Source organism: Miniopterus natalensis, chromosome 12 (assembly GCF_054644295.1).
Source record: "Miniopterus natalensis isolate mMinNat1 chromosome 12, mMinNat1.hap1, whole genome shotgun sequence".
Taxonomy (NCBI): Eukaryota; Metazoa; Chordata; class Mammalia; order Chiroptera; family Miniopteridae; genus Miniopterus; species Miniopterus natalensis.
In genome coordinates this window covers 71,189,261-71,202,938 of record NC_142092.1, presented here as the reverse complement: position 1 = coordinate 71,202,938, position 13,678 = coordinate 71,189,261, and the positions used below count along the sequence as shown (strand labels likewise).

General features: G+C 59.2%; 1 protein-coding gene across 4 annotated transcripts in view; it reads left to right on the top strand.

Annotated features, from left to right (window-relative positions):
* Positions 1-2,473: 2,473 nt before the first annotated feature.
* The window catches only part of NTNG2 (netrin G2), a 53,629-nt gene continuing 42,424 nt past the window's right edge, over positions 2,474-13,678 (top strand). The window contains exons 1-3 of one of the 4 annotated variants that reach the window (XM_087823008.1): positions 3,122-3,183; positions 6,085-6,209; positions 6,790-7,138. In XM_087823008.1, the coding sequence (XP_087679134.1) occupies positions 6,926-7,138 (213 nt within the window). In that variant the 5' untranslated portion in view covers positions 3,122-3,183; positions 6,085-6,209; positions 6,790-6,925. Of the gene's footprint in view, positions 2,531-3,121; positions 3,184-6,084; positions 7,139-13,678 lie in introns of those variants that run through there. The other 3 variants (XM_087823007.1, XM_087823006.1, XM_087823009.1) reach the window with 3 other exon arrangements.

The window sequence follows — 13,678 nt, the reverse complement described above, 5'->3', positions numbered from 1 at the left end:
TTAAACGGTCTTTCTGGCTTTGCCTACAGGTCACAGAAACCACCCGGGCAGTAACAGGGAGGGTCCCTCTAGTGTGTTAAAGAACCACAATAAGAAGCACCCTCCTCCGTGTCTTGTTGGCTGTCCTGACAGCAGCCAGACCGGGTGATGATGGAGGAGCAGGGCGTTCCCCAGGAATTGACGGCCTGCCTGGGGAGGGGGCGGGGCGACAGCAGGGTGAGGGCTGGCCCGGGTCATCACTCACCCTGCCTGCGAGGGAGCCCCACACTGTGCCCCGCATTGCTGCCTGCAGGCCAAATGCTTAAAAATCAAACTGAGAAGTGTTCTCCTTGGAGGAGGAGCTTCCTCCTGCTGGACGCTTTGAGGCCTGGGAGCAGGCATCCAGGGGCTGTCGAGGGACTGCTCTCCAGGACAGCTTTATGGGGTGGGCCCCTCTTTGACGGGTGGGATCTGAGCCCATGAGCCCATGTGCCACTTGATGGCCTTTTTTGACCCCTCCTTGGGAAAAAAGGATTCACAATTCACATCTCACAGATGGGGAAACTGAGGCCCACAAGCAATCTGTGCAGTGCCCCAAGTTAAGCAGCAAGCCAGGTAGTGGCAGAGTTCCACCTGAGGGCCTGAGAACCCTGCCTCCCAGGTTAGAGACTTTCTTAGCTGTGTGACCTTGGGCAAGTACCTTAACATCTGCAAGCTTCAGCTGTACCTTGGGACTTGGCTGAAAGGAGTTAGGTCACAATGCTGTTGGGAAGAATCAGTGGATAATACACAATCTGGTTTGCATGGAGCCTGGCATAAAACAGATATTCAATAAATGTCAAATATTATTATTATTATTAAAGCACATGACGGTCTTTAATTCTGCATCCTCTGTCTGCTTTGTGACAACAGTCTGAGTGTGATTCAGCAGTCCAGCCCCTCTGCAAGCTTAAGGGGAGCCAAGAGCAAGGAAGGGTTAAGGCGGAGGTAGGAGATGGCGGAGGGGTGGGGCACTGAGGTGCCACATCTTGCTCCCATTCCTGACACCCTCTGTGACCTTGGACCCAGGCCTCTTTCTCTCTGTCTCTGTCCTCAGGCTCTTTGTTCTTGTTGCATCTAAATGATGGAGCTGTCTGCTTGTGCTGCAGTGAGAACCCACCCTGGGGGAGGCCAGGAGCACCTGAAGCCACACGTCTGTCCCCCTGGAAGACCAGAAGCTCTCCCCACCGCCCTGGGAGTCAGCCTGGCAGGAAACCTCCAGGGGACTGAAGAGCCCAGGGCTGTGCAGGGTTGCCCACTGGGTGGCTTGTGCCCTGGCCCCTGCAGGAGTCCTCCCACACCCTCCTCCCCTGCTAACCAGGGAGTGAGCCCCTCCTGCCCCCCTACTCCGCTCTCCCTCCGGAGATGGCTTGTCTTCTCAAAAGCAGGGCCCATCAGGGTGGAGGCGGCATGTGTCAGCTGGTATTCAGGCTCTGGTTGTGCGCTCAAATCGCTCCCCCTCCCCATCTCCCCAAATCCACCCACCCACCCCTTTACCCAGTGCTGGGGGGGGCCTTCTGGGCGGCAGCACTTCACGGAGGGAGTCAGAGCCGCAGCCTTGAGCCCTTGGCTGTTGGGGTGGGCGGACTGACTCACTCGGCCCCCTCCCTGGTGCGGATGGGGCAGCCCCCACGCCCATGGGCGCTGGCACCCGGTCAGGCCCCTGGGTTTCGGGAAAGGAAGCTGCAGCCCGGCGGCACCTGACCCCAGCTGGCTGAGGCTGCGCCCTGCGCGCGGGGACCCGCCGGCCCCCGGGCGGGGAGGAGATGCTTAGACAGCGACCCCCGCAGGGCAGGCGCGCCCCCGCGGGCCGCCTGCTGGGGCCGCCCTGGCCGCGGGCCCGCCGGGCGCCCCGCTCGCCGCGCCCCTCCCCGGGCCGTGGCGCGTCCCCCGAGCCGCGCCGTATTTTCCTCCTGCACCTTTAAGAGGACCGTGCTCCGCGGTGGGATGGTGAGCTCGAGCCGCACAGAGGAAGTTACGCAGCCGGCTCAGACCGAGAGATAAAAGCCCGATGGTGATCGTGAGTGATGGCAGGAGGCTCTCGCCGCGGCATTAACTTGGAGCGGAGTGCCGGGGGGCCGTGACGCGCCCCGCCATCTGGCCCGCGCCGCGCGGGGGGGATGCCCCGGCGCCCCGACGAGCCGCCGCGAAGCCCACCCGGGCCGGGGGCGGCCGGGCGCCCGCGCGCGGGTCCTCCCCGAGCCGCCCAGGGGGCCCAAAAAGTTTGCACTTGTTAGCGGCGACCTCCCGCTCGGCCGGGGCGGGCGATGCTGGCGGCGCGGGCGGCCCCCTCCCCCGGCCCGCGTCTCCGGGACGGCTGCCGGCGGCCCCCCCGGCGGCCGGAGGGCTCCCCAGCTCCACTCTGACGGCCACGGCGGCGGCGGGAGCGGCGCGGGAAGGAGCGGCGGCCGCAGCCCTCGGCCTCGGCCCGGCCAGCGCCACCGGGGCGGGCGGCGGTCCTCGGCCTCGCGGGTCCCGGCGCTGCGAGCCCAGCCGAGCGAGCCGAGCCGGGGTAAGGCGGGCGGGGAGAGCCGGAGGCGGGCGCGGGGAGGGCGCCGCAGCCCCGCAGCCGGCTTGCCCCTGGAAGGGCTTCGGGGGCCGCGCCGGCGCCCCCGGGCCCGGGCGCCCCTGACGGCCGCCCGGCGGGGCTCGGATGCAAAAGTTGCTGGGCGGCGGCGCCAGCGCGGGACCGAGCGGCGGAGAGGGGCGTGTGAGTGCGCATCTGCGGCCGCGTCTTGAAGGAGTAGCTCGCCTTCCAGGCTGGCTTTTCCCCGCCGGGTCTTTTTCCATCGTGTGCGTGCGCGCGCGCGCGCGTGTGGGGTGGGGGTGCATGTGGTTGTGTTTGTAAAAAGGAACTCACCCCTTCTCTCGCGCCGCTCCCCCACCGCAATTTAATTGCCACCTCTGTAGCCCCCGCCCACCCCCCACCCCCTTCCTGTTCTCCGAAAACTGAGTCTGCAGGAGCTGCCCGGAGAAACTCTTGGCCATCCGGGACTGGAAACTTCTTTCCGTGCCGGGGAGGGGCGGGCTCAGGGGGGAGGGGGTTGCGCAGGGACCGGCTTGGGGACAGTGGCGAACCTCGATCCGCGTGGCACACCGATGGGGGAGTAGAAGCGGCCGGAAGGCGGGAAGAGGCCGGGGGCTCGCGGGGTCGCCGGCTCCGGAGTAAGTTGCTGCCTGGGGGGGGGGGGGGGGCGGCAGGGGAGAGGGTGCCACTCATTTGTGACGCTTCGCTCGGGGTTTTCTAAGGGAGGCTGCACCCACCCAGTGAGGGGGCAGCCTCGGTGCCGGCCCGTCTTCATTAAGAGCGTGGTTATTAATTGTTCCCGCGGCTTGCACTCAACTTCAGAAGACAAAAAGCCGCCGCGGGATTACCCCGCAGGTCCATGTGCTGTGCACGCGGTTGGCAGCCCCCCGGAGGCGCAGATTCCCCGGGACCCCGGGCGCGCGCGGCGGAGAGCTGAGCGCGCGGCCCCAGCGGCGGGTCGAGGCCTCTGCCGCGCGCCCCACCCCCGCGCTCAACTTTTCGGGGCTCCGGGGTAGCAGAGAGAGCATGGGGGGTTGTGGGGAGCCGGAGAAGGCTCCTGTTCCCGGGCTGGGGCACTGGGGCCTCCGGAGCCCCGATGCTCCCTAAGCCGGCGGTGAGCGGGGCACCTGCTGGACCCAACCCCGGGCGGGGAGGGGTCGGGGGTCCGGAAGGTAACCCTGGCGGCGGGCTCCCCCTTTCTTCCCGGCACCACCCCCTTAAGGCGGTTTCACCCTCGTCGGCTGCCCTGCTGGGAAGGGAGAGAGCGCGCCTCGGGGTGGGGTGGGCTGGGTCCCTGGAGAAGCCCCCAGCGCGCCCCCCCCTCTCCAGCGACCCCAGGGGCTCCGCGCCCACGGCGGCAAGTTTCCCACGAGGCGAGGGCGCAGCCGGCAAGTCCGGGAGGAGCCAGCTCGGAGAGGCGCTAATTCAATAAGACTGAGAAATCGGAGTTCAGAAATCCTGGTAAAATCTAATTTTCGGGTTTTAATACCCTTGCTATCAACCCCCCCTCCCCCTCGGCTCCCGAGGACTCTTAAAAGAAAATAAAGCGCATCGATTCCATTTGTTTCGGGAGCCGCAGTTTCTTAATAATACCAGGTGAAGATTTCTTTTCCGAGGAGCAAACGGTCCACCGGGAGACCACGTCTCCCTCGATTTCCCGGCGGGCGTCTCCCTCCGGCTCTGCGCCGGGGATCCCGGGGGCCGGGGCGCCCCTCCGCCCCCTGCCTGCTTTTCTCTTCGGCAGAAGCCGCCCGTAATATCCGCGCGCCGAGTGCACAGTTCGCTCCCCCCGCGGCGCAGCGACGCCCGGTTGATGGACTGACTGGTTGTAAACACGTTCGTTACCGCCGCCCCCGGCAGATTTGGCTGTTGTCCGCCGCATTTTCCGGGGGATGCGTGGCATTTAAGACAACAATGCGGTTATTCGATTTGCCAGCGGCCCCGCGCGCCGCTGCCCGGGCCTCCCGGCCTCCGGGCCTCGCTGCCTCCCGGCCCCACGCGGCGCAGCAGCCGCGGGTCCTGCGGGTGAAGGGGGGCCCCCCCCGCAGCCGGCCCGCCGGAGCCCCCCCTCCCCCGCCGTCTCGGGAGCGCCCTACCTGTTAGCGAACAGTTGGGGCTCCCGAGCGGCTGGAAGAATTAATTAGGGACCTGCTGTTTTCTGGGCGGCACAAAGCTCGCTTGGGCAGAAGCATCCAAACCTTTGCAGGCCGCTCTATTTTATTTTTACTACATTTTCTCGGGTTGTAAAAATAGTCGCCAGGCGGGCTCTTTCTGAGAGTTTTCTAGCCAGGAGCGCATTCAAGGCCGGGCAGGCTCTAGAACAGGTTTCTCTTTTAAACAGCCAGAGGGGAGGCACGAAAATGTGGTTCCCGTGCCCCCCATCCATCTCCATCAAGAGCGCTTCAGCCAGACAGAAGGGCAGGGGCCGCCTTAATTCAGATTTACGATCTGGGCCTGGAGCCGGGGGCCCTGGCTTCTCCCGGGGAGGTGCTGAGTCCCCAGCCCCCTTGGAACAGCGACCGCCCCTCCCAGTTTGTCACTGTGGGCAGGAGTGCGTTTGTGTCTGGGTGGACAATGGGGTTTCCTGGAAACAGCTGACTCTTCAGGGACCCTGTATGTACAGGGGCTGGAGGGGGTGCCAGGGGAGCGTCGGGCTGGTTAGCACCCATGCTGCAGCGGTTGGGGAATATAGATGCAATAATTGTAGGCATGCTAACCAGCATAATTAATAGCGCAGGCGCTCCTGCTGTGACTCACTGCGGTGACCTTTGCCCTGTTGGCTTTGTTTTTGGTCAGGATCCCACACTGGCTGGACTCAGATTCTCCTGCTGATGGATCAAGTGTCTGGGAACACAGCACATTACCGGGCTCATGTTTTTCTCAATATAACATTCGTATTAGTCACATCTATTTGGGCTTTTAAATAATTACCGGTAGCTTAGAATAAGAAAGCAGTAATAATAATAATAGCGATCCGTTTATAAACATGCCCTCTAAGGATGATTGCAACATGCTGGCCTTGATCAGAAAAATCTGAATGACAAATTATCGTCACTTCTGTTGAAGTCTCCAACATGCCTGGTTTCTTAAACATGAAACTCACCGCTTCCGAGTTTGGAGAGGTGTTTGTCAGCACCCGGTTCCTAACCATTGGCCCACCCGTGGACCACTCTGCTTGCCTGTGCACACAGTCCCACCGGCGCTTATGGTTACAATCTCATCTGTGCTTTGACCTTTTGACTCGTTGGTCGTGGTATTTTAAAGCAACCACTCAATCTTGGCTCCTGGGGATGTTTTAGGGAGTCGCCAACCCCAAGCAGGGGCACTTCTGCAGGCCTAGCAGCCCCACTGAGTGAGGAGAGAACGCGGCACCTTTTTAATAACGCTCCCCGTCTCCAAATGCGCATCTCCGATATTAATAAAAATAACCCAGTTTCCTCAGGAGACCTTGCTAATGCAGCCTCGTTTTTTGCACATTTTGCCAGGGAGCCTTTGTTCTTATGCGTCCTTATCCCTCTTCTCTTTTTAATTTGTTGCAGGTGTTGTTGCTAATGAGCTCTCCTCCCCTCTTACAATGAAAGACAAGCCAGGCCCTGGGTACCTGCATGGATTGAGCTGAAGTCCCAGAAACTTCATAATAAGTTGCCAATGGCTACCAGCCAAGGTCAGCCGGCCCCCATTAGTGCCTGTCCCCACCAAGACAGAGCCAAATAAGCTTCTCCCCAGTTATCCACCGCAGTAGCTTTTTTATGTTCCAGTCCAGCCACACAATTGTTGTCACTTTCAACCCATATGAAAAGAAATCTCTTTTATGGGTCTGAGATGCCAAGTCCAGTCCCATAGAGGGAACATGCTTCCAGCTCACAGGTCCACCTCCTGATTTTATTTTATCTTTACAACACAGGCCAGAGGGCTGTTTTGCAGTGGTGTCGAGCACATCACACATGGAGGGCCCTTTAAAGACCAGGATTGATTGGAAGGACAGGAATTAAAGGCAATCTGATCCGGCCCCATGCCAGATCCCTGCAGGTTTCCACCCTATCCCATTTCCACCCGCTGTCACAATTTGAGAGTCTGCCCGAGTTGATCAGGTTCACCTCTGGGAGAGGTGTAATGCCAAGGTCAGAAGGACACCGAGTTATGGGCAACTTTTTGATCTGCCCATCAGCAGTCTGAGAAACGCTGGCTCTGAGGTTTCCGTATCGGCCTTTTGGGAAAACAAGTTCCTCGCTGTTCCTCGGCAGTGCTCAAGGCCCTGGGACATCCGGCCTCCACTCCCTGGCAGATGTGGCGTTTCCATGCTGAGGCCTCGAGTCCCGCCTGACCCAGCCGCTGCCTCTCCAGGGCCTCTCTGGGCTACACCCCTTGGACTGCACAGCCATGCTCGGCCTGCTGGCTCTCCTCCTGCACTGCCTCCCGCTGGCCTCCGGGGACTATGACATCTGCAAATCCTGGGTGACCTCAGACGAGGGCCCCACCTGGGAGTTCTACGCCTGCCAGCCCAAGGTGATGCGCCTGAAGGACTATGTCAAGGTGAAGGTGGAGCCCTCGGGCATCACATGCGGAGACCCCCCTGAGAGATTCTGCTCCCACGTAAGTCAGCCCACTGCTGTTCTGTTTGCGCAGGCCAGTGGGAGGGGGTCTGGGACGGACCCTTGGGATGGGCGAGCAGAGTGGGAGGACCAGGGTGCAAGGTTGACTCTGCTGGATTTTGGAGTGGGACCAGGTCTCTGTGCCACCTTGGAAATGTGCCAAAGCAAAGGCCACCCTGAGGATGCTGGGGCTGGTCATGTGACATTATTCCCTGGGGTGGGGAAATTCTTGGCCAGAGGACAACTAGTCCATTTCTCTTGGGAAGACCATAGTTGTCACAGTCCCAGCCTAGGAGATAAGCCCTGCCTCCCAGGTAAGCCCCGCCTCCCAAGTAAGCCCCTCCTCCCAGGTAAGCCCCGCCTCCCTTGTAGGAAGCCCGCATTCTGGGCCAGTGAGCAAGGTGCTGTTCGCAACACTACACTCTGACCTCCCTCTGGTCATCCCTTCTGCCTCAACCTCCTATCCCACCCTATCCAACCCAGCAAACAGTTTTGCCAGGCCAGGGCATGCCAAGCACCAAGCTGGCACTTGCAGGGGGAGGTGTGAAGGAAGTGAAGAGGGTACTTGGAGAGAGGAAGGAGGGTTCAGACCCGGATGGACAGTGTGGCCAGTGCCCTTTCCAGTTCCATCCCTGTGAGCCACAGGTACTTCAGTACCCAGGTAATAGCAACAGCAATAATAATAGCAGGGGTCATTTATGCAGCTCCTCGAGTGTGTGGGCTAAGAGCTTGACATGTGTCATTCTGTGGAGTCCTCCCCTCAGCTCAGCCAGGCAGATTCTGTGTTGTCTAAAGTAGGAGTTGTAGGGGATGGTTCTGGACCAGTGGCATCTCTGGGCCTCTGTCTCATCATCTGTAAAATGGGCACACTAAAGCACACTCTCATAGGTCGCTGTAAGGAGTACGTGAACTCATTTATATGTGTAAAATGCTCAGCATAGGGTCTGGCACAGAGCAAGTGCCCCCTATTCTCATCATACGGATGGAGAAACTGAGGCCCACAGTCACACCAAGAAGTGGTGAAACTGTGATTCAGGTGTCTGGCCCCAAAGTCACTGAGCTCAACTGCCTGCTGAGAGGTGCCTTCCCCATTGGGCATTGCTCTGGAGGCCCAGTGCCTGGCAGGAGGCCGGGCACGGCAGCCAGGTTGCAAGAGCTTACCGGAGGGGCTCAGTGTCATCCTTGGGGTGTCTGCTGCCTCCGTGTCTTTGGGGGAGTCTCCTGGTCTCTGGGTTTATGGCTGGACTGAGCTGGTTCCCTACCAGGCTCCTGAAGAGGCCTCAATCCCATGGGATGCTTCAGTCCTGTCACAGGGCAGTCAGCCCAGGAAGGTAGTTTCCCGCTTGGTGGTGCAGCAGTCCTGAGCTGTCACTGTGAGTAGTGGCTGGCTGGGGACAGGGGGACAGAGGGAAGGCTGGGATCTAGGGCTGGATAGTCCATGGGGATCACTGCACTGGGGACCCCGGAGCTTCACTGGCTCGGGGACAGGCAAGGAGGCTGACCCCTGAAGGTCAGGGGCAAGGCCAGGGGCGAGCCCGGCTCTGAGTCCGCATCTCAGGCTGGCTGCCCACCCAGCTCACGGGAGGACTTCTGCACTCACTCCCTGGGCAGTCAGCCTCTGCCTCTCATATTAGTCTTGACTATATCTCTTCTCTTAAATATTAATCATTTCCTTGATGTGCTGAGGGAGGGGCGGGGGCAGGGCAGCTAAATCATAATTCACTGGGCCAGCTTCTGGTCAAGGCCTGGAGGAATGGAGATGACCAGCACATGCAAGTCCTGGGCCCTCTTCTGGCCAAAGCTGACTTGGGTGCCCTCGGCGCTGGACCTCCGCCCTCACAGAGAGCCCGGTGCAGCTGCCAGGGTGGGGCGGCCACCCCACGGTGCCGGTGCTGACGGGCCTGAGCCCAGGCAGGTGCCCTTTAGCCCTGGGTTTGGGAAGAGGCTTTTGATCCCTCCTGCTTTTCTCCGGGGAAGACAGGTGAGGAGGCAGGGGAGGAACAAAAGATCTCCAACATCCCCCTCGGAGATGGGTCCTCAACGTCTCGACACCTGTCTGATGGACTTAAATATTTCATTGCAGGCTGCCATCCGGCTCTGTCTGATTATAAATGTGCAGCCGATGAGGTTGGGGAGCTGCCCCGCTAGGTGGCGGGCAGCCTTCTTTGGGTGGGGGGCTGGCTTCTGCAGGGAGGAGGGGCCCCATCCACGTGGGTTCAAGCCCCCACACCATCGTTGACTGCGGCTTCTCCTGAGCAGGTCCTGTGCCTGTCTCATTTAATTGTCTCTAGGATGCTCTGAGGCGGGCACTGCCCTAATCCCAGTTTAGGGATTAGGAGGTGGTGCTTAAGTCCTGCCAAGGTCACTCAGTGTAGAAGACAGGCTGGGAAGTTACCCTCCAGGCAGCTTGGTCTCCCCTCTCCAAGCTCATGTTCTTGCTCTGTCCCCGAGCTGGGGGAAGGATGCAGCCCCACTGTGTGTGTCCTGGGTACAGTGCTGGTACGTAGTAGGTGCTCAATGTGTGGTCGCGGTTACTTGCTTCTTATTGTTATTGCACCCTTGGTGGGGTCCCCGCCTTTGCTTCTTTGCCTCCCTTCTGCCTGGAGGATGCCACGCCCTGTATCCCCAGTCTCAGGGCAGCAAGCAGGCCTTGAACGCTCAGGCAGCTTCAGGGCCTCCAGCCACAGCCGGTGTTGCTAAGGCCACCAGGGGGCGCCCTAATGGCAGCCAGGCAGCCCCCTGCCCCCTTAACGCAGCAGCCACCCAGTAGGTCCCTATTCCCAGGCCACCCTCCTGCAGCGGGTGCCGGGCTGTCCCAACCTCCAAGCAACTGGAGTGTGAGCCCCAGAGCACCCTGAGGGTGCAAGAGGGGCCAAGGCGCACGTGCCCTTTTCAGGGTTCGGGGTGCAGACCCCCTCTCCCCCCAGGCTGGCGTCCTTCAGCAAAGCCACCTGAGAACTGAATTGTAAATTCCAGCCTGGTAAGGAAGGGGAGGGAGAAGGAAGACCAAGATAAATGAATAAATAAAAACCTATTGGCTCTAAGTGCGCAATGAGAATTAATAGGGATGAGCCGTCACCCAAGGATTCTTGGGCAAGGGCAAAATTTCTGCGAGGGCTGCAGGGGGAGAGGCACCCTGCACCCCCGATTCCCAGGGCCTGGCGGAGAGGGCCGCCTGCGGAGGCTGCGGGGCCAAGGCGAGGAGGGAGGGGCCGTGCCCAGAAGGCTCCCGGCCCTGAGGGCTGCCGCTCCCAGACCCCTTTGGGATGGGGGGTGCCAGTGGGCATGAGGAGCCCGCTCCCAAAGAGAGGCGACAGCTGCCGTGAAAGGAAGGAGGAAACCCTTTCCCTGTGCCTTTGAGACAAAAGCAAGTTTCAGGAGAGAGATGGTGAGGAGAGAGAGAGAGGCGCCTGCACCAGCCACAGACCAGGCAGGGGATGTTCCAAATGACCCTGCAACTGCCCACTTGCCACCCAAAGTGTAGTCCTAGGGCCAGGAGCATGGCCTCTCCTTGTTAGAAATGCAGAGCGCCAGGTCCCGCCCCACCTGCTGAGCAGGAGCTGCTGACCGGGGGAGCCCCACGAGGGCAGGGTGTGGTCCCAGAAACCCTGCCTCCCCTTAATCTGTCAGTGCTGCTGATTGTTGATGTTCCCCTGGGATCTTGGCAGGTTAAGGGGAGAGTCGCTGCTGAGGGAGAAAGACAGCGCAGGAAGAGTGCAGGGGTCCCGGGAGTGAGGGGACGGAGCTGGGAGCTGAAGTCCCTGAATGCTGCAGACCCGGTGGAAGGTTCCAGAGAGAGGAGGCATGATATCCCAGCAAGAGCCACAGGCCTGGAATCTGAAAACCTGAGCCTGCAGGACTGTCATGAGCACAGGGCTTGGCACATAGTAGGTGCTCAATTCATGCCAGTTATTATGTTTCTGATGTTTGCTCCCTTCTCGGATTGTAAGCTCCTCAAAGGCAAGGTTGTCTTGTTGAGCTCTGCATTCCCTTCTCTCGGCTCAGTCAGTGCTCAGTAAGCGTTTACTGAACGAGTGGATGGGTGGGTAGAAGGACAGCGTGATCCAGGAGGGCTTCTCAGAGGAGGAGAGACCAGAGCTGAGCCTTGCAGGAAGAACTAGGGTTTTGATAGGACGGGAGGCACCCCAAAGCCTCCGCTTCTCTGTATTAGAGTCCCTGTTCCGGGGAAGTTGGGATCGGATGACAGCAGGAGGCCTGTACAGCTCTGTCCCTAAGCAGGAAATGACTTTGGAACCTGAGCTTCACCCAACCCTTAGTTAGAGCTGCTCAGTCTCTGGAAACGCCTAGGCAGGCACAGCCTAGGACTAGAATAGTCCACGCGTGACATCTTGTTGCACAGCAAAGTCTCCTTCCTGAGGAGCAGACAGGTGACAGGACGGGGCAGCACTGCCTGCGAGGCCCAGGGCCACGTGAGCGAGATCTTTGTCCCTTACTTTTCTTAAGACAGTAGGTTTGGGTCCAGACACCGCACGGAGGGTAGGGGGCAGTGCAGCGGGAGTGCAGGGTGGGGAAGGGAAAGGGCCTGGAGGGACATCTTTCCCAAGAGAGCCAGAGTCTTAGAGGTTCTGGAACTTCCCAGGTAACATAGCCCCACCTTCCCCAGGCCCGTCTTCCTGTCTCTACGTCCCCCACCCTCCCTTTAGTGTGTCTTTAGGCTTCCCCTCTATGGCACTGTCACCGGCTGCCTCGAATCCCACAGGTGATAAGGGGGGAGTGACGTCAGGCAGGCAGGCGGTGGGCCAGAACTTGGGATTTGGGGTGGGGCAGAAGGGGCTCATCCTCCCCCCGCCCCTCTGGGTTGTGGCAGTTTGGATAAGTCCCTTGCGGCTCCGAGCCTCGGTTTTCTCATCTGAAAATGGGGATGACACTAGACACAGCCTCGAAGGAAGCTTGTGCGAATGAGACGAGACAGGCGTGTAAAAGGCCTCAGCTGGGGGCCTGGCAGCAAATGAATGTTTCAAAACAGGAGGGTTTTTTTTCCATCCTAGAATTTAGCTTGAGAGACAAAAGGAAGAGTGAAAGCAGAAAATACAGGCTGGAGACTATCCTGTCGGCCAAGCGTGTGACTCGGGGGATAGTCGCGCAGGCTGTGGCGCTGCAGGGGGCTGGGCGCCGGGGTGGTCCGGGTAGTCTGTGGCCTTGAAGGGCTGGAAGGATTCAGAGGAGTGAGGGTGGACGATGGGGACAGGCCACGCCACCTACTCAGTTCCTCGAAGCTGCCCCACCCCCACCCCAGTCCCAGTAGGCCTGAGGGGGCGGGATGTTGCTGTGCCATTTGATGGAGGAATAGACTGAGGCTTCCCAAGGCCCCCTAGATGGGTCAGCCTTTCCCTGTCTGGCTCCTCGAAGCCAGTCTCTAGGGTCTGGGGGATTAGGCCAAGGGTGTGGCAGGAGGGAGGGGAGGAGGGAACAGTGGGCAGGCCGAGGGCATGGAGGGCCCAAACCCTGAGGCTGGAACAGAGCTTGGCCGGCCCAAAGGGTCGGCTCCAAGCTGCACTCCTCACCCTCGCCCCCAGGAATGGGCCGGGGCTGCAAAGCTCTGTCCCAGTCACACAGCCCCTGCCCCAGGCTCTCCTGCCTGGGACCTGGCCGGGGGGGCCCCCCCGGGCACTGTATGGCCCACAAGGGCGCCAGGCTTCTCCCTGGAGGGGCCCAGAAAGTGGGAAACGGCAGATGAGGCAGAAACCACTCAGCTTGGTTTGTGGGCTCTGATTTGTTTTTCATCAGCAGCAGATTTGCTGAAATATATGAAAATGTGTTTCTAACTCCCCGAGCACACGCCAACTGCTGGCGGGGGGCGGCGCGGCAGAGCAGAGTGAGCGCTGGCTGGGAGCCGGCGGCTCCAGGCCCCGCAGTCTCCTTGCTGCTGGGACACCAGGCCATGCCCTAGCCTCAGTTTCCCCAACTGTGCAACGCTGGGGTTTGGCTAGATTAACCAGACCCTGGGGGATTGCCAGATACATTTTGGGGTTTGGAGAAACTTAGGCTGGGCTTAGCCTCGCTCACAACAGGCCACGCAGGGGACTCCAGTGCAGAGCGAGGCGTGCTGGGTCTATTCTGGGCCCAGCACAGCACTAGGCTTTTTTTTCAAGTTCAAATTCCTTTATCATAGTATTCTCATAAATGAAAATCAAAACATAGAAAAACAAAGCCGAGTGCTAACAATATAATGCTACATCACGAATAAACTATATTATTTTTTTATTTTAATTGATATAATTCACATATAACATTGTATTAGTTTTAAGTGCTAAATGTAATGATTTGATAAATGTATATATTGCAAAAGGACCATATTAAGTTTAGTTAGGATCCATCAGTGTGCATAGTTGAAAAGATTTTTTTATGATGAAGGCATTTTAAAATTTTTCTTTAATTTTAAAATTGAGGTGAAATTTACGTAACATGAAATTAACCACTTACAAATTGTATTGCTGTAGAATATATATAACGTAAAATTTGCCTTTTTATCCATTTGTAAGTGAACAGTGCGGTGGCATTTAGCACGTTCATAATGCTG